The following is a 19,314-nucleotide window of genomic DNA, read 5'->3' as shown; positions in this document are numbered from 1 at the left end:
CATGCCATGCCCCCCTTCCCCTCAGGCTACTGGTGTCTAGCCACACTCCTGCTCCTGCTTCTTGAGCAGCAAGGGGGGCTGGGGATGCCTGGCAAGGGCTGCTGCCTCCCTGCCAGGCAGACCTGGCTGCATTCCAGAGCAGGGTTTCGTACTCCCATCCCCTTCTCAGCCAGCCAGAGCAGTGATAGTGCTCTGGCTAGGGAGGAGAGGGGTAGGTCCAACCCTACATGGCTGAAACAGCCCAGCCCAGCCCAAGGCTGCTGGGGGACTCTGATTTAATTTAAACAAGGAAGGAATCTGGGACAGAAGTTCCATAAACTGGGTTGACCTCAGTTGGTTAAGTCTGATACTACAATTAACCAGGTTTATCTCAAACCAGTTTTGGCCATTTTGAAACTGGTTTATGTGCACTGAACTTCTGATCTGTTACAAGTTTAAATCAGTTTCTGATCACTTAAACCAGTTTGTGTAACTTCTATCCCTAGCCTTAGCACATGTGTTCAGCTGTCAGATCTCACACCTTTATTTCAGGGTTAAATTTTGAAGTTTTCTTGCACTTTGCCATTTATTATAGTTTCTTACAATTTTGCTACACTAGCAAATAGTAAACCCTTTCTCTCCACTGCGCCAAGTTACCAGTGTTAGGAAAAGTGCTGCTGCTTGAACAAAAATGATTTTTAAAACGACTGCAGATCCCAGACTTGCCTTCTCCACTTCCATGGAGACTAGCTTGAATTGAACAAGCATATTCCTGAAAAGGTCTTCAGTGTCTTCTGCATCACCCCAAGCTGATGTTGCAGCTGTTTGACTGAAGTCATAGGAACCACAGATTGAAGAGAGAGAACTGTGGTATATAGATCCCAAACTCATAGAAGCAGAAGTGGGTGGGGAAGAGCCTTAGGTTTCCACAATATAACTGAGCCTGTATGTGGTCCTCTGCTGGCGTAAATCCCAAAAACCTACAAACATTTTTCCCTGGATCAAGGTCTTCTTCATCTTGTAACCAAGGGAAAATTAAGTTTACTGAGTCAGGCTGTCTAACAATGTTTGTGATAAGCTTTCTAATCTTTAAAGTTATTTCTTTAGAAATATTTTCCTGTTCCTTTTAGACTGAAATAATTTTGAATTCCTCATGATCAAATTGATTCAGAAACCATCATTACTTAAGCTTCACCATTTTCTCTCTTCTCTTTGTACAGCACTTGTGGAAGCCCAAGATGTTGAACTGTATCTAAGACCACTGAGAAAGCACATTCAGTGTCTTCAGGAGGCAGAATTCCCAAAGATATATATTTTAATTCCTCCTTTATTTCACACCGTCTGCCTGATCTGGAGTCAATCCAAGTTTTACAGCACGCCTGCACGAATAATAATCTTATTGCAGGAGTTCTGCAATCTGTTCATTGACCAGGTAGCTTAAAATGTGAATAACAACTGTATAAGTATCTAATAAATAAGGGCCAGTCAATATGCTAATAATAAGAGTCTGAATTTAGTCTATGTTCATCTCTTTTCTAATAAACAACACAAATACAGAAAGTTAATTATCCTTTTGCAAAGATTTTAAGTAACCACTAAACCATTAAACCTGAAGCAGAGCTTAAATAATTACAACCATCAATTCTTCCATTTCACATTCTGTGTATTAAAAATGCAATAAGCTGCTCTTCTAAAGAAGAAAAGTATTCAAAACCATGCAGCACTCTAAGTTGTTTATATTGTTTGTTGTTTTTCCTGATCATAGGTGAGTCTAGTGACGCTTTGTATCAGGTTTACCAGTAACTGTTTACTTATACAAATTGCGAAACTGTGATAAGAGTTACTCAAATCATGAAAGTAAGGGATTACCTAACAATTTGTCAATGAATTATTGTGAAACACTGTTATTTGTTTTTCCACTGCCAATAAATTGTGACAATTAAATAAGGACAGGACTAGGAATTTAAAAAAATTATGACCATTTCCACTCTTCCCTTCCAAAATTGAAAAAAACATAAATAACAGTATGCCTTTATACAAATCCATGATGTGCCCATATCTTGAATACCGCTTGCAGTGCAGGTCACTCCATCTCAAAAAAAATATTGTAGAACTAGAAAAGATGTAGAAAATGGCAACAGAAAGAATCAAGAGTAGGGAACAGCTTCTTTTCAAATAGAGCCTGAAAGTCTTAGACTCGTCAGCTTAGACTGTACCTTGGATTGGCCTCATGTGCAACGTGCAGTGCGTGTACCAGTTGCAGCCCCTGCATGCTCCAGAGCACATGCCAGACTAGTTCTGAGGCCTGCCTGAGGTGCATGCTGTATGCAGTGCCTATGTCAGACTACTCTGCTTGTTGGATCTGGTATTTGGGCCAGTTTGCGGGCCTGATATGGCATGCCTTCATCTAGTCCTCAGGGCCAGATGATTTTGATGTGCCCCTGATAGATCTCAAATCTTGAATGGCCTGGAAAAAATGAATAAGGAACTGCTTTTCACTAAGTTTCATATTGCAAGATCTAAGGGGAACATAATGGAATTACCATGTGATGAGTTTAAAACAAACAAAAGGCAGTATTTTTTTTTTGCAATGCATAATTAATTCATGGGACTTATTTATACAGGATGTTGCAGAAGTCAGTAGTATTACCAGGTTCAAAAAGGTTTAGACAGATTTATGGGGGATAGGTCCCCCATACAGGCTAGTCAAGGAAGTAAACTTTGGCTCAGAGTATTCCTAATCCATGCATACTGTCACTGGGAATGTGTAAGAAGGGAAGGATCACTCTATGTATGCCCTGTTTCTTGTACTTTTTGTCAAGTGTATTCACTGTTCGTCGCTGTTGGAGACAGAATATTGGCCTTTGGTCTGATCCAGCATGGCAGTTCTCAGTATGTTCTTAATTTATAGCTATGAGATTAAATAACAAAAAAAGCAAAAATGCGTAGGAAGGGACATGAGTATGCTTTCATCCTCTATTTTATTTAAAAACAAAAAACAAAAAAAAACCCTCAGTAGGGATGGCAAATGAAGGAAAATAAAAATGAGCTGGTAGCCATGCTGAGGCAAAGCAACAGGGAAGAGATTTTTTTTTTTTACAAAGTACCGATAATACTGATAGAGTGCTCAAGTCAACAGAAGAAAATGGGCTTCTGAATCTTTAGTTAAGCTATTTTCCACAAATAATTTCATATTCTACCAATTTGTTACATTAATTACTAACAATATTCATTGTTAATTAATTGTACAATACCCGTTTTGGTGGAGTACTGTATTTACTCAAATACAAGATGAAGTGTTTTTTCCCTTCGTTGGCACAGGGAAAATTCATAGATTCATAGACGTTAGGGCTGGAAGGGACCTTGAAGATCATCAAGTCCAGCCCCTGCCCCAGGAGCAGGAAATCAGCTAGGGTCAAAGGACCCCAGCAAGATAAGCATTCAAACATTTCTTGAATGAGCCCAGAATGGATGCCTGCACCACTTCTGAAGGGAGTCTATTCCAGGCCTTGGGGGCTTGGACAGTAAAGAAATTTTTGTCCAGCCTAAAACAGTCTTGGAGGAGTTTATGACCGTTGGCCCTTGTTATCCCTCAGGGCACTCTAGTGAACAGACATTCCCCCAGATCCTGATATACTTATAGGCAGCCACCAGGTCACTCCTGAGCCTGTGCTTCCCCAGGCTGAAGAGTCCCATGGCTCACAGCCTCTCTTCATAAGGCCTATTTTCTTGCCCTCTGATCACATGCATGGCTCTCCTCTGGACTCTCAAGCTTATTGACATCCTTCTTGAATTGTAGAGCCCAGAATTGGATGCAGTACTCCAGCTGTGGCCTCACCAAGACTGAGTACATCAGGAGGACAACATCCTGAGATTTACTTGAGAAGCATCTATGGATGCAAGATAGAGTTTGGTTTGCTTTACCAGCTACGACATCGCGTTGGTGGCTCATGTTCATCTTGTGGTCACTCATGACCCTCAAGTCTCTTTCAGCCGTGGTGCTAGCGAGCATAGCACTGCTGAGCCAATATGCATGCTGCAGGTTTTTTCCCCACCGAGGTGGAGTACCTTGCATTTATCAGTATTGAATGTCATCAGGTTTGTATCCACCCACTTACTAAGCTTATCCAAGTCAGCTTGGATCACTAGCCTATCCTCGGGTGTGGATGCTATGCCCCAAATTTTAGTGTCATCGGCGAACTTAGCCAGTGCATTTCTGACACCAATGTCCACATCATTGATGAATATGTTGAAGAGAACCAGTCCAAGGACAAAGCCTGGTCATGGAGCACCAAAATGATTTGCTACTGTCGGCTGCTACTCCCTGGGTCTGACCTTGAAGCCAATTTCCCAGCCATCAGACTGTGGTGTAGCCGAGGCCATAGCTGGCCAATTTTTCCATGAGGATTTCATAGGACACCAGATCAAAGGCTTTTTTAAAGTTCAGATATATGATGTCAATCTCTTCTCCCTTATCCAGGTGATATGAAACCTGGTCATAGAAGGAGATGAGATTGGTCAGGCAAGACCTACCCGCAACAAACACGTGCTGGCTGTCCCTGAGAATGTCACCCTCAGCCAGCTTATCAAGAAGGGTCTCTTTCATAATTTTCTCCAAAATCTTGATTGAGGTCAAGCTGATTGGCCTCTAATTCCTGGGGTCTACTTTCCACCCTTTCTTGAAGATGGGTACCACATTGACCTTCTTCCAGTCTTCAGGTACTTCACCTGAGCACCACAAGTATTTTTGCCAATGGTTGGGCTATGACACCTGCCAGCTTCTTGAGTACTCTAGGGTGTAATCTGACAGGACCAGCTGACTTGAAGGTGTCCAGCCTCTCAAAGTGTTCCTTTACAAGGTCTACACTGATGCTGGGTATAAATATGCCTTCACCCTGGCTGTCCCACATCCTGCTAGGCTGGGCAGTCCCTTTGGGCTGATGAAAGACCATCACAAAGTACCCATTAAGCAGGTTGGCTTTTTCCTGAGTGTCGGTTATCAGTTGTCCCATTTGGTTCAGCAGGGCGTCCAATGTTACCTTTGGGTTTTTTTTTCCAACTCCCTACATATCTGAAAAAGGACTTTTTATTATCCTTGATATGTGAAGCCAGATGGCGTTCAGTTGCAGCCTTGGCCTTCCTGATCCTGTACTCCTCCTTGGTGGTGATTCTAGCCTTCCGTCCTTTATAAGTCTCTCTTTTGAGGCATAGGAGGTCCTCAAGTTCCCTGCTGATCCAAGGGGATTGCTGTGCCCTTTTGCTACCCTTCCTCCTAGATGGGATGGCCATCCCTTGTGCTGTCAGGATCGCTTCCCTGAGGAGCAACCACTCCTCTTGTCTTCTTATCACATACAGGTACTCCTCACTTAACGACCGAGTTCCGTTCCTGCAACTCGGTCGTTAAGCGAATTGGTCGATAAGCAAGGAGCCGCTCTGAGCAGCAAAGTGCTCCCCGCAGGACCGTGTGCTGGCAGCCGCGTCCCTGGGGCGGGGGGCCGAGCTGCTCCCTCCCCCCCTCTTGCAAGCACCAGGGCAGCATTTGGCCCTGAAGCCAGGGCTGGTGGGAAGAGGATGCTGAGAGAGAGAAGGAGCTGGCACCAGGGAGCAGGAGGGAAGCTCGGCCCCGGCAGGCAGAACTAACCACCGCCCTTAAACCCACCCTCCAGACCCGCGCGCGGGGCTGCTCTGCGCCCTGCCGGCTGTTGTCACGTGGGGCCGGGGGCATCGCGCCTGCAGGCAGGTGGGAGCCGGCAGAGCTGCCCCGGCCCCGGTGAGGAAAGCCCACTCTGTGTGCCCCGCCCTGCCCGGGCCACAAGCACGGGAACTGTCCGCCCCGCTGTGCTGAACCCGCAGCGCGCCGTTTCCACAATACAGGTACTGTACTCCTCACTTAACGACCTACCTGCTCGGAGTACCGACTGCTCGGAGAGCTGGTCGTAAGTCCGCGCGATCATTAAACAGGTAGGTCGTTAAGTGAGGAGTACCTGTACAAGGAAAATTCATTAAATCCATTAAATCCATTATCTGTCACTAACTTGCTGCCAAAAGCAACGTGTGCTCAGCAGTGGAAACCACCTATGAAGTTGATCAAATGCAATCAATTGCTGAGCATGACTATAAAACATATGGCCCATATTAGGCAAACATGCTGATCGGAATGTGTTTGTGTGTGTGTGTGTGTCCCTTAAAAAAAAATGGGTGGGTATTCCCTCCCTAGTGAACTGGCACAGGACTTCGAGGTACTGCATTACCAGGCTAGCATCAGGAGAGCCAGAACCAGCCCTGATATCTTTCCCTTGGTGCCAAAAATGCTACATTTGATCTTAACCAAAAATGCTGAGATAAAAACATACCACAAGGATAGATTAATACAGCCTATCTTATAAGACACAGTATAATGCCCATTGCTTTCACCCCCTCTCAGTGCCAATTCCTTTTCAAGTCATGGTGAGCCACTTGTGACATTTCATACATTTTTACTTCCTCTTCACAGCTGAGCTTTGCCTTTCTTTTCCATTTCCAATTATTCCTGTTCTCTCACCAGCCTTAAATGCCTGGCAAACATCACAAAATGGGGCCCCAGACAGTTCACCCAGAATCCCTCTGTTGCCCCCTCTCTCAGCCTGTCACTTATGATTAGTGTGGCCCTGTCCTCCATGAGGAGAAGCTAGACCAGGTTACTCTGTGCCTCATTTGCATATACATTTTTGCAGTATCCCAGGACTCAGGACAAGAACACAGTTCCAGTCATGTCTGAGGAGCTAATTAGCACGTGGTTCCTTTTTTGTGGGGGGAGTACATTCACATACAGAGCAGTGCTGAGCTATGGGGTCACTATGGCTTGAAATCCTATTGACTCAGTTAGGGCTCAGTCCAATGAACTATGTGGTAAATCACGAGCCTTTTGGCTTTGAACTAATATCATGCATAGTTTGTACTATGTATAGGTAGGTGCCAACATGGTGCTTAAAAGTGTGTTTATGGAGTACCTGTGCTAAAACTTGCAGCAGTTTCAAAAAAAAACAAGATGCATCAACTGGATGAGCAAAGTATATGAGTACAGGATGCAAATTACTACAGCTATGTTTAATTGCAAGGTCATTGTCTTCAGATTTGCAGCTCCACACTTCCATGTGCTCAGGGAGAGTAAGGAGAGGGAGAAGGGGCCACTGGGGGTAGAAATTGGGGGAAGTAGAGGGGCAAAGGGACTACCTGATATCCCAGATTTATTTTCCCTGCTTTGGCAGTGGGAGGGGGATAAATTCAAGGCAAACCTCCTTACCTTTTAGCCCTGTCAAATTATAACAAATTTATACATTTTCCATATATAAAATCTAATTATTCGGAGGTTATCTTATAATCAGGGTCATAGTCCATTCATGTAAATATGGTGATATTGCTTAAATACTTTTTCAGAGACTAAATTTGATAGGTTATATTGAATGTTTCAGTATGGCAAAATGCTTAGTATAAAAATAGATAGTGAGGAAAAATAAAGTTTCCAGTTGTGAGAACACTGTAAATAAAAGATTGATTGATTTGATTCATTTATTTGTTTATTTTTGCCTCCTTTCTCAGCAGAACTTTGGGGTGGCTTACAATCAGAAACAGAGTAACTTATAAAATAATAAAACATGACTTCATTCTTTTATTTTATAAGTTACTCTGTTTTCTTATTGTAAAACAGCTTCTATGGGAAAATAGAGTATGAACATAAAACAGACTCCCTGTTCCCCCAGTAGTATTCCAGCCAGCTTTGTTTGCAAAATTCCTGCCCAAAGAGGAAGGTCTTACACCACTTCTGAGCAATTGGTTGTTGAAGAAATACAGTAAGTGCATAGAAAGAACCTTGTCCATTATTTATTACACAGAAAAAAGATTGGTTTGCTTCATTTGGGATTTTGGGGAGAGACTATATCTAAAGGCACAATTTAAACAAACAACATAACATGACCAACCTTTATCTAATGCTATTATTTTATAAAAAAATCATTTTGGATATTTGGTTATTGCTTTTTATTTGGGGGAAAAATTGGTTTGTTGTTTTTCAGTTTTGCAGTTTCAGTATTTTCCTATAATTTTACTCTTAGAAGCCATTGAACTGAAAGAAGTTTTAAAGAAACTTTCTAAAAAAATGTCAGCTGAAGACAGATGCTGGGCATGGAAAACTTTGCCATGGGAAATTAAAGCTTTTAAAAATGAACCAAGAGTTTAAAAGTTCCAAGTAACAATACGTTATAATGGAAAACATTAATGCATCTTCACCAGAAAGGGCACTATCAGTAGTATCCATAATAGTTTCTATATGTTTTTATGTGGCTATTTCTGGTATTCCCTTCAGATTGCCACACAGTGTTTGAAGGCCCTTTGCAAGCAAAGTTTAATTAATTTAAAAAATAAGAACGCATCTGTGTTTGTATTCTACAGTTTGAAGAAGGTCCTGATCTCCGAGCTTATAGATGATAGAGATTAGCAATAAAATGAAAAATCCATCTCTAAGTTATTTTTCCCAAAGCCTTGTGAATGTGTTATGATTTTCCCTGTGAACAAAACTTTGTACAGTCACTATTCAGAAAGATAGCACAATAAAGTTTAAATTTCATTCATTCATTATATGACATTTGGAGACATGTTCCATTACTGCAGATTGATTTAATGTTTTAAAATCATTGAAAGGTAAGAGTTATAATCCAGTATAATAAAATAAGGTAGAATTTTAGGCAAAAAACTTTAATAAAGCAAAGAAGGTGAGAATTGTGTTTTGACTGAAGTCATGACCAGTTTTGAAAAGCACTGACTTTCTGTTTCCTCTGTGATTTTAATTAAATCCTAGGCTAGAGCATATCTCTCACCAGAAGATCTTTTGAAAGGAGAAACTGAAGAAGCATTGGAACGTGTACAAATAGCTATAAATATTTTAAAGAGTTTCAAGAATTCATTTGTTAGCCACAGAAAAAAGTTGGAACGTTATTTCACCAATGGACAGGAATTTAAACCATGGGATTTCCAGTCGAAGATGGTGTTTGCCAGATTTGACATGTTTCTCAACCGCTTAGTTAAAATTGAGGTATTATTTACAATTTGACATAGCCAAATTTCAAGTATTTTAGAATATCTGAGAAATATGGGGCTAGATCCAATAAATGATTTAAGAATCTAAAAGTTAAGTGGACCCTGGACCCTGGGGTGGAATCCAGAAACCAGAGCTGGGTACCTATGCGCTCCCTCTTCAGTCCATGGGGAGCATGAATGACTGGTGCCTCCTGAACCTGGGGGGGCACCCGCAGAAGCCGCTGACCCTTTCAGGGGGGGCACCAGCCCTACTGACAGCGTCAGCTGTCAGCGGGGGCACTGGCCCTGTCAGGGGGGCATGTGCACCCCAATTCACAGTTTACCAGTCGCCTATGATGGGGAGCTTCAGAATGGTGATCCAAATAAAGAGCAAGGAGCCACTGAGAGCTACCCAATAGGTAATATTAGGAAGACAGGAATGTCTATAACCCTGCCAAAGCTGTGATGCTTGATTGCTGCCCTGGATCACGCATCTGTCTAGACACTTGCGATCTACAATACAAAATCTTCTCCTGAGTGTGGGTCTCTACAACTGTTTGCAAACTGTACTACAACTTACTTTTAAGTTTTCTTAAAACTTTTTTTTCTTTTAAAACTTTTATGATGGTACCCACTTATTAAAGACCCACCTACTATCTTAAGAGATAAAAGAACCAAAGGGTAGGTCCAGTAAAAGGCTTTGATGGAATTTAGGTGCCTCGGTCAAAAATTGTGATCCAAAAAACCCATGTTCTATTGCCACTTAACCTCTGAGGCAACTTGTGGTGGGAGAAACCTCCCTAAGGTCCATTGTCTAGCTGTAATTTGATTGACAGACAACGCGGGTAAAGAAAGACAGCTGTTTATTTGCTCGAGCAAAGACCATAAAGCCAGCAAAAGGCAAAATGGCCCCCCTCAAGGGTGAGGCGATCTTTTATACTTCTTACAACAAAGCAAGACTATATGGTTAACAAAAAGCAATACTTGGGGCAGTGCTTTATAAATCTTTGTAACAGCATATTTCTATTAAGCTGAACTAGCACTTTTAAAAGCTAAAAGTTAAGTAACAGTAACATTATAATATGTTAGCAAAACCTTACACAGTAGAAGATACTTCTCAAGGACGCAACCAGTGTACACCCAGAACAATGGTTTCTCTGTCTTATCTTACTTCTTGCTGTAGCTGATTTTTTTAGCACACAGACACAGATTTACTTTTTAACTCAGAAAATGCTTGGTGCAGTTAAAATGATTACTTGACACAAGCAAGGGCCTAGCTATCATTCTGCCTTGTGGTCAGCTGCATTGCTAGGCCACAGGTCATGCCTTGTATTCAGCTATAAAGCTAATACTTCTTAATAATCCAAATTATTGTAAACCTAACAGTATGCTATCAGAAAGCTATTCTATTTCAGGGTAATAACAAACCTGCGCACTACAATCCCCACTTTGTTCCAATTTTCCAGAGGAAATTTTGGAACACACTTTTAGGTATTCAACTTCTTGTGGGGTTAGGTTTTGATGATTGATGCTGGATATTTGTACAAACTGACCATACATTTTTACTTGCCTTTGCATAAACTGTTGTCCTAGAGAGCATAGACACTGAAAACAGCACAACAGGCAGATTATAGTTATAACAATTCCAATTAAGCTTAATATAAAAGGTCTAAGCCATCCTGTAAGGGAAGGCAACCAATTAGTGAGCCAACTAAGAGATGTATCTTTGGGGATTTTTGCTATATCTTCGGCTTTTTGGATATGGATAGCTGCATCATTGAGGTGGGTTTGTACTGTTGTAAAAGAACTGTTAACCCAAACGCAATCTGGTCCGATAACTGCACAAGCTCCCCCTTGAGCAGCGAGGAGAAAATCAAGGGCTATGCGGTTTTGAATTACCATTTGTCGGAGTTCTTCTTGGGTGTCAGCCAAGGCAGCAGCGGCCTTCGAGAATTCCTTGTGACCTTCACTGAATTCATGAGCCATGATTTCTATCACAGCTTGCAGGCGTAGTGTAAATCTTCCAAGACAAGCAGTGCCTACTCCTGGGAGTATACCTGCTAAAGAACACCCGACTAACACTCCTTTGGTAAGCGGAGTTTTTTGATATTTATCTACTATATCACGGCTTTCTTGCAAATCCCTCTTGTTTCGCCACCTGCCCCGTGGAAGGTGCGTGGCGAAGGACGTAGAGGGTTTTAGCATTGCCGGATAGCAGATACCTTTTCCTGTGGCTGGGATTTTATGGTAGGCGCGGGAGCCACAGACCCAGTATTGTCCTTTTAAAGCAGCGAGGTTTGAATACTTAGGAGGTATTCGGCCCCCGTTTCCTAATCCTAGCACCCCGCGTTCACCCTTTGATTTAAAGGAAGGATTTGCAGTTCCATTGAAGAAGCATTGTCCCCGGGAGGTATCAATGTACAAACAATACCACGAGGTATTATTTAAAGAGGAGATGGGGGTGCAGATAGGATTAGTACCCTTGGTTAAATTTTTGCTGCTGTAGAAATCATTGTAAGAGCTGCAATAGGTAGGAGTTGCTGTGTTATTATTACGCCAGTCTCCTCCACTTGAACTAGTAAAATAGTGGTGACATATGCTTGTGCCTAAATTAATGCAGTCTGATACTGAGCAGTTTACATAGAAACACCAATCTCCAACAACAGGCTTTACTAAAAGGAACTCCTGCTGACTTTGGTCCCAAGCTTGGTTATTAGAGGGGTTTAAAAGTGACTTGATGGGGCCCAAGGGGATGGGAGTCATAGGAATGCCTCCTTGAGTGTGGAGAGGAAAATGACTGCATACCCAACAATCACTTTGGTTTTCTGCTTTAGCGGCTCTCTCAACGTATTGGAGGTACATATTATTATCAGAGATATGGGCAACATTAGGTTTAAGAGTAGTCTTAGCCTGAGGAGACTCTGCAAATTGTCTGAAAACTGGGTGGCTAGGCTTTACACAATATTCTGTTCCATAAGTAAATACCCAAACTTCTGCTGAACTACAGCAATGTGAGGGAGGATACCAACGGGCAATGTTGACCTTCCCATCTATATCAGAGAGTTCGATTGAATCGCTTATCCAGACAGGAAAACCTCGGGCACCAGGATTAGCACATCTGCAGCAACTGGCAGCTATAGCCGACCCCTGTGAGAGACTTATTTCTCCAGCAAAGAGAAAGATTAGAAATAACATAGTTATAAAAACCATATTATAACAAAAATCAGCACAAACAGTATGCACAACCCTGTAGCTCCAATAACTGATCTTCTGGGACATGTTACAGTCTCAAAGTGCTCGGTTTCAGCTGATCCAAGAGTGTCTAGAGGATGCAGTACTTGGAGTTCGGTGCTCTCTGGGCTGGGCAGGACCCCAAAAGGGTGACAGTTTATTAGTGGACCTTGGTTAGTTTGAGTTTTATATTATCTAACGGGCTGCAGGTCCAGGAGGTGTTTGTTTTTATTTTTTCATCTGCTTCTGGCTCACCCTTGTCGTGGTCAGGTGGGCGTGCGGTGCTCCCACGAAGTCCGCAGTTGTCGTCTTCTGGCTTCCCCTTTTCCAGGTCAGGGAAGCTTGCATTGGAGCCGATCCTGAGCTCTGGTGAAACTTCTGTCGTCTTTGTATGAGTATAATGAATCCAATTGTCCTTCTCTGCTACTTTTACGGCGGTGTGGGAGGTGAGGAGGACTTGATACGGTCCTTGCCACTTAGGTTCAAGGGGAGACCGTTTCCAAGTTTTTACATACACCCAGTCTCCAGGCTGGATGCGATGTGCTGGGACATCGGCAGGGAGGGGTTGGCTTAAAGCAGCATACCTATGGAGAGATTTTAACTGAGACTGTAGAGATAAAATATAAGTCCTTCATATAATAATAATATGAGTCCTTCATTGCCTAAAAGAGAAGAAGTGTGAGCCGGTAGTAAGGGGAAATGTTGGGGAACAGGGTGTCCAAACAGCAGCTCGTAAGGGCTGAGTTTTAGTTTTCTCCTGGGGGTCGTTCTGATGGACATAAGGGCCAGTGGGAGAATCTTAGTCCATTTTAACCCGCTCTCAGCACATAGCTTTCCAATTTTTTGTTTCAGGGTCTGATTCATTCTCTGTACTTGTCCTGAGCTTTCTGGGTGCCAAGGGGTATGGAATTTCCATTCTATTCCTAGGCAGCTGGCCAGTGTTTTGTTTATGTCAGCAGTAAAATGCGATCCTTGATCTCTTTCAATGATACGTGGAGGACCAAACCTGGGTATAATTTCATTAAGGAGTATTTTTACTACTTGTTGTGCTGTAGCTCTTCTGGTAGGGAAAGCTTCTACCCACCCCGTGAGTTGGTCAACAATTACTAGGAGGTTTTTGTACCCATTGTCTTTAGGCATATCAGCAAAATCTATTTGTAGTCTTTCAAAGGGAGTATAAGCCCAGGGGCGGGCTCCAGGGGGTCCTGATTTTTCTCCTTTGATATTAAACTGTTTGCATATACTGCAGTGTTCTAAAAGCCTTTTTGCTTCCTGGTAGACTCCAGGTGCGTAGAACAGCCTGTTAGTGATAGTGGCAAGTTTTTCACAACCTAAATGCTCGCTTTGATGGAGTTGTTGCAGATAGGGTCTAAGAGCTGCTTTAGGTAGCACTATCCTTTCATCTGGCAATCGCCATATTCCATCTTTTTCACAGGTGGCTCCTGCCGCTTTCCATCTCTGTTGTTCTAAAGGTGGTGCAGACTCGTACATTTTTGGCTCTAGCAATATTCCCAAATATGCCTTTGACTGAGGAATTTGAGCTTGGAATGCTAGGGCGGATAGTGGTTGTAAGGCTGCTGTTTGAGCTGCAGCATCGGCCAGGGCATTGCCTTTTGAGACTTGATCTCCCTTTTTGGTATGGGCTGGGCAATGCATTACAGCTATGGCTTTTGGCAACATTATAGCTTGTAGGAGATCATTGACTTGTTTAGCATTTGATATTTTAGTTCCAGAAGCTGTCATAAATCCTCTCTGTTTCCACAATTGTCCAGTGGCATGACAGATTCCAAAGGCATACTTAGAATCAGTCCAAATATTTACAGAGTGGCCCGATGCTAATTGACAAGCTCGTGTAAGGGCAGTAAGTTCAGCCGCTTGCGAGCTCAACTGCCCAGGCATTGGTTCAGCTTCAAGTACTTCAAATGGAGTTACTACTGCATAACCCGTTTTTCTAACTCCATTTACTAATTTTGAAGAGCCATCTACAAAAAAAATCAAGTCAGGGTTGTCTAAGGGTAAGTCACTAAGATCTACCCTGGGTTTGTCTTAAAATGCTGCAACTTGAAGGCAATCGTGGGAGCCTGGTTCCCCGTCGCTGGGTAGAGGTAATAGAGTAGCCGGATTCAGGGTATTGCATCTCTCTATGACCAGGTTTGTAGCCATTAAAAGTGTGGTTTCATACTTGTTCATTCTCTGATGAGAAAAATGTTGAGTATTTTTCTGGAGGAGAAGGAGGGCTACTGCATGTGGAGCCTTTAAGATAAGGGGATATCCGAGGACTAATTCCTGGGCTTTCTCGACTATGGTTGCAGCTGCTGCCACTGTGCGAAGGCAGCCTACTCCCCCCTTTGCCACTGGATCTAATTGTGCAGAGAAGTAAGCTACCGGGCGTTGGGTGGTTCCTAAGGGTTGAGTAAGTACCCCAGAGGCTACTCCTAGTCGCTCATGGACAAAGAGCGTGAAAGGTTTTCGATAATCTGGTAGCCCTAGGGCAGGGGCAGAAGTTAAAGCAGATTTTATATTATTGAAACTACGGGCAGCTTCATGATTCCAAAAGACTGGCTCTTCTGCCTCTTTTGTAGTAAGCTGTACAAGTGGTTTGGTTAACTCTCCGAAGGCTGGAATCCAGGAGCGACAGAACCCCACCATTCCCAGCAGACCCCGAACTTGACGCTTTGTTATAGGCTTGGGAATATTTAGGATAGCTTGGATTCTGTCATCACTCAGGCGTCTTTGGCCAGGCTCCAAAATGTGGCCCAAATATTTAACAGTGGATTTACAAAACTGAAGCTTACTTGGTGACACCTTGTGACCTTTGGCGGCTAGTGCAGTGAGTAAAATGATGGTGTCTTGAATACATGCTTCTGATGAGGCAGAGCATAAGAGTAAATCATCCACGTATATTAGAAGGGATGAGGAGTTAGGAAAAGTAACATCTTGCAAATCTTTGTGAAGAATTTGAGAAAAAATGCTGGGAGATTCTACATATCCTACATATCCAAGGTTATCCATTGGGGTAACCTTGTCCAGGTCAGTTGAGAAGAACCCCAGGTGAAGGCAAAAAGATATTGGGATTCAGGGTGGATGGGGATGCTGAAGAAAGCAGAACAGAGGTCTATTACGGTATAAAAAGCAGTGTCAGGGGGTATTGCAGTTAAAATAGTATTGGGGTTAGGAACGACCGGGTGTCGAGGAATGACATACTTATTAATTTGTCTGAGATCTTGAACCAGACGATACATGGGTTTCCTGTCTGGACCAGGCTTGGGTTTCTTTACTGGAAGTATAGGTGTGTTACAGGGGGACTGACAGGGAATTAAAATTCCTTGTTTAGAAAAATCTTCAATTAAAGGCTTGAGTCCCTCAATAGCTTCTGCTTTCAAAGGATACTGGGGTACTTTAGGTGGCTCAAGATTGGTACGAATTAGAATTTTGACAGGATCTGCAGATTTTAGGAGTCCCACCGAGCTGGAGGTGAGGCCCCAAAGTTCTGGGGGTACCCTTTCTTTTAGAACAAGGGGAAGAGACTGCAAGCTCGAGTCTTCTGTAACTGCAAGCACTGTGGCCATCATTGGGACCAGGGAGGACGGAAACGTTAGAATAATTCCGTCAGGTGAGCACTGTATGGTGGCTTGTAGTTTGCAAAGAAGATCCCGTCCAAGAAGGTTAACAGGGCCAGTTGCTAGAAGAAAAGAGTGTTCTGCTGAGAGGGGGCCAATTTTTACGTTCGTGGGTTGAGAAAATGAGCAACGGAAGGGTTTTCCCTCAATTCCCATAACAGTGACTTGTTTTTCACTTGGTGAAAGATGTCCTTTGGAAATACTGGAAAAAGTTGCCCCTGTGTCTAGCAGGCACTCGTAGACGTGTTCTCCTATCTTTAAGGGTATTAGGGGATCTTGAGCACTGCAGTTTAGGGTGACTTCTTTAGGTTGGACAGAGGATAATTGCAGAAAGTGGCATGCAGAATCTCCCTCATCACGTCAGTCGTCACATTGGTTTTGAGCAAGTTCTGGGGTAACAGCAGTGAACTGAGGGTTCTTGAATTTTTTTTTTTCAGGGTTATCACTTGGGGATCTTTTTGGTCTTAACTTGCACTCTCTTTTCCAGTGTCCTTCCTGTCTACAGTAATGACATACGTTGGGCCCATACGGTTGGTAGGTACGGCCCGGTGGCCTAGGCACAAAGGGCCTCGGGCCACGGGGCAGATTGGTTCTATAGGGATTTGTGGGCTGTATTACTGCTGCCAACATGTGAATGTTGGACTGATCTTCCTTTTGTTTTTCTTTCTTCTTTTTTTCTTCCCTTCCATTAAACGTTTTAGTAGCAGTGGCTAAGATTTCTGCCATGGATTTGCCCTCAACACCCTCAGTGTTATGTTGAAGCTTTTTTCTAATATCTTTGCTAGCCTGACTTATGAACACAAGTCTTAACACAGGCAAAGTGGCAGGTGTCTCAGGGTCCATGTTTCCATACTGACGTATAGCTTTACAGAGTCTTTCAAAATAGTCTGAAGGGTGTTCTTCGGGACCCTGAACAGTAGCTGTCACTTTGGACCAGTTTGTAGTTTTATCTCCTGCTTTCTTTAATCCTTCTAAAATGCTGTCTTTCAGCATTCGTATTGAATTTTGCCCCCTTTCCTGATTGTAATTCCAATTCGGATTTTGCCTGGGCATGCCATTAGGCATGGGGTGGTTTTCATGGGGCTGATCGGCTAGAAATTGGTCAGCATGGTGTAGTACTTGAGTCTTCTCGTCCGTAGTTAAAAGGCTTTCGAGAAGCTGCATGACATCTGACCAGGAGGGGTTATGAGTCATGAAAATGGTTTTGAAGCGCCTTAGAACTACTTCGGGATCATCTCTGAGCCTGGGGGTGTTTTCTTGCCAGTTTAAGAGGTCTGTGGTGGAGAACGGAGCGTGTGTCCAGTGACTGATAACTTCTCTACCCTCGCCAGGCACAGGGTATTCTCTTAGAGGTAACTGAAGTGCAGGCTTAGACAATCTTTGACGAGTGCGATTTGAAATTGGAGTGGAACTGGAATCTGGAAAGGGATCTCTGGATCCCTCTTCAGATCCGGGACTCAGGGATTCCGAGAGAGACAATCGAGGTGATGCCTCCCGAAGACTTCCCAGTCCCTCGGCCGGCCCGGGGGCAATGTTTTGGGGTTCAAACATTTGGGATGGTATCAATGGTAGGTTAGGGGGCCTAGGCATGGGTCTGTAATCATCTTCTGAATATGACGGTGGTGCAGCAGGTTTTTGATATAGAAGGGGAGCTAACAGATTTGGAAAAGGTGCAGGGGTCTGGGAAGCTAAAGGTTTTAATTGCTTGCTAGCAACGTTGTCCCATAAATACCAATAACTAATTTGGCCAGGGCGGAGGTCCTCCAAGATCTTTCGTAAGGCAGCCAGGCGATTTAGGTCAAATGATCCATTTTCTGGCCATTGTCTTCCCAAATCTAACTGGGACATATAAGATGTCCAATTAGTTAAACAGAGTTCTGCCATACGAGACTTGGACAGTTCTGCCCGTCCCTCCAAATGTTTCCAATTCTTAATCATAAAATCAAGGGGTGAATCAGGAATAACTTTCCCTAAACCGGAACCCATGATTATATCCAAGCACAAGCAGTCTTATTTCCCTAAGTTCTACCTGCCTAGAAGCTGTTTCGTCCACATACAACAACCGGTGTTCTCGGACCCCACTGGCTTTCTCCGTGAGGAGGGGCGTCTTGAGTCCGAGACCCTAGTCATTGGCCGTTATAACAGCATTTCTACCTTATATCTGTGTCTTTCGCCTCTCGGCTAGGCTGCTGGCTCTATCAGCGTTTAAATCAGCAGACAGATACCCTCAAAGACTGCTTCCAGAGACCTCTAGAGGTAAAACCAGAAAACCAGAAACCAGATAGAAACCAAAAACATACCTGACCTGAGGTACTCGCCGGTACCGTTCCTTTACCCGACTTGAGGATCCCGCCTTATTGGTCCTGAGGGGACCGTCCACCTCCTGAGACTAACCCAATAGGTGAACTCACCTGGTGCGCGCTGGGGTGTCGGGGGATGGAGGTCTCCAAAGGTGTCAAGCTAGACGGGTCCCATCTGGGGTGCCAAATTGTGGTGGGAGAAACCTCCCTAAGGTCTGTTGTCTAGTTGTAATTTGATTGACAGACAACGCGGGTAAAGAAAGACAGCTGTTTATTTGCTCGAGCAAAGACCATAAAGCCAGCAAAAGGCAAAATGGCCCCCCCCTCAAGGGTGAGGCGATCTTTTATACTTCTTACAACAAAGCAAGACTATATGGTTAACAAAAAGCAATACTTGGGGCGGTGCTTTATAAATCTTTGTAACAGCATATTTCTATTAAGCTGAACTAGCACTTTTAAAAGCTAAAAGTTAAGTAACAGTAACATTATAATATGTTAGCAAAACCTTACACAGTAGAAGATACTTCTCAAGGACGCAACCAGTGTACACCCAGAACAATGGTTTCTCTGTCTTATCTTACTTCTTGCTGTAGCTGATTTTTTTAGCACACAGACACAGATTCACTTTTTAACTCAGAAAATGCTTGGTGCAGTTAAAATGATTACTTGACACAAGCAAAGGCCTAGCTATCATTCTGCCTTGTGGTCAGCTGCATTGCTAGGCCACAGGTCATGCCTTGTATTCAGCTATAAAGCTAATACTTCTTAATAATCCAAATTATTGTAAACCTAACAGTATGCTATCAGAAAACTGTTCTATTTCAGGGTAATAACAAACCTGCGCACTACAAACTTCACTCACCAGTCACCTCCCATGAATTCTGAATTCTTTTCTGTACGATGAAGCAACTTCTAGAGGAAGACAGATGGTATAAAAATATATTCAGAAACAGTTACTTTAATCTCTCTGGGTCAAGAGACAATGTTATCTGAATGCAGAAAACATGCATTTAATTTGGCACAGATTTTGAAGGTTATACTAGGTTCAGAGTTACTTATTTAACTTTTATGTTTAATTTCATAGCACCATTATGAAAAGAAGTCAATATATTATCAATTAATATATTTTAGTA

At 43.1% G+C, this 19,314-nt stretch overlaps 2 protein-coding genes across 3 annotated transcripts in view; one reads left to right on the top strand and one right to left on the bottom strand.

The window, feature by feature from the left end:
- The window catches only part of DNAH11 (dynein axonemal heavy chain 11), a 281,712-nt gene that overhangs the window by 17,338 nt on the left and 245,060 nt on the right, over positions 1 to 19,314 (top strand). Inside the window, 2 exon segments of the mRNA XM_059728936.1 lie at positions 1,200 to 1,411; positions 8,813 to 9,046. Coding sequence (XP_059584919.1) covers positions 1,200 to 1,411; positions 8,813 to 9,046 — 446 coding nt within the window.
- On the bottom strand, positions 9,877 to 19,040 carry LOC132250918 (uncharacterized). Of its 2 annotated transcripts, none has more exons than XM_059728934.1 (2): positions 18,293 to 19,040; positions 9,877 to 12,845 (listed from the first exon to the last, which is right to left on the bottom strand). In XM_059728934.1, the coding sequence occupies exon 2, from the start codon at positions 12,307 to 12,309 to the stop codon at positions 10,432 to 10,434; it is 1,878 nt and encodes a 625-aa protein (XP_059584917.1). In that variant the 5' UTR covers positions 12,310 to 12,845; positions 18,293 to 19,040; the 3' UTR covers positions 9,877 to 10,431. The 2 variants fall into 2 exon arrangements, with proteins under 2 accessions (XP_059584917.1, XP_059584918.1); XM_059728935.1 differs by lacking the exon at positions 18,293 to 19,040 and adding an exon at positions 18,182 to 18,280.

The sequence above is a fragment of the Alligator mississippiensis genome, chromosome 5 (genome assembly GCF_030867095.1).
Source record: "Alligator mississippiensis isolate rAllMis1 chromosome 5, rAllMis1, whole genome shotgun sequence".
Taxonomy (NCBI): Eukaryota; Metazoa; Chordata; order Crocodylia; family Alligatoridae; genus Alligator; species Alligator mississippiensis.
This window is presented reverse-complemented; position numbering and strand designations above follow the sequence as displayed.

Coding starts and splice junctions, on each gene's coding strand:
- LOC132250918 (XM_059728934.1), bottom strand. CDS start 12,309: ATGTCCCAGAAGATCAGTTATTGGAGCTACAGGGTTGTGCATACTGTT.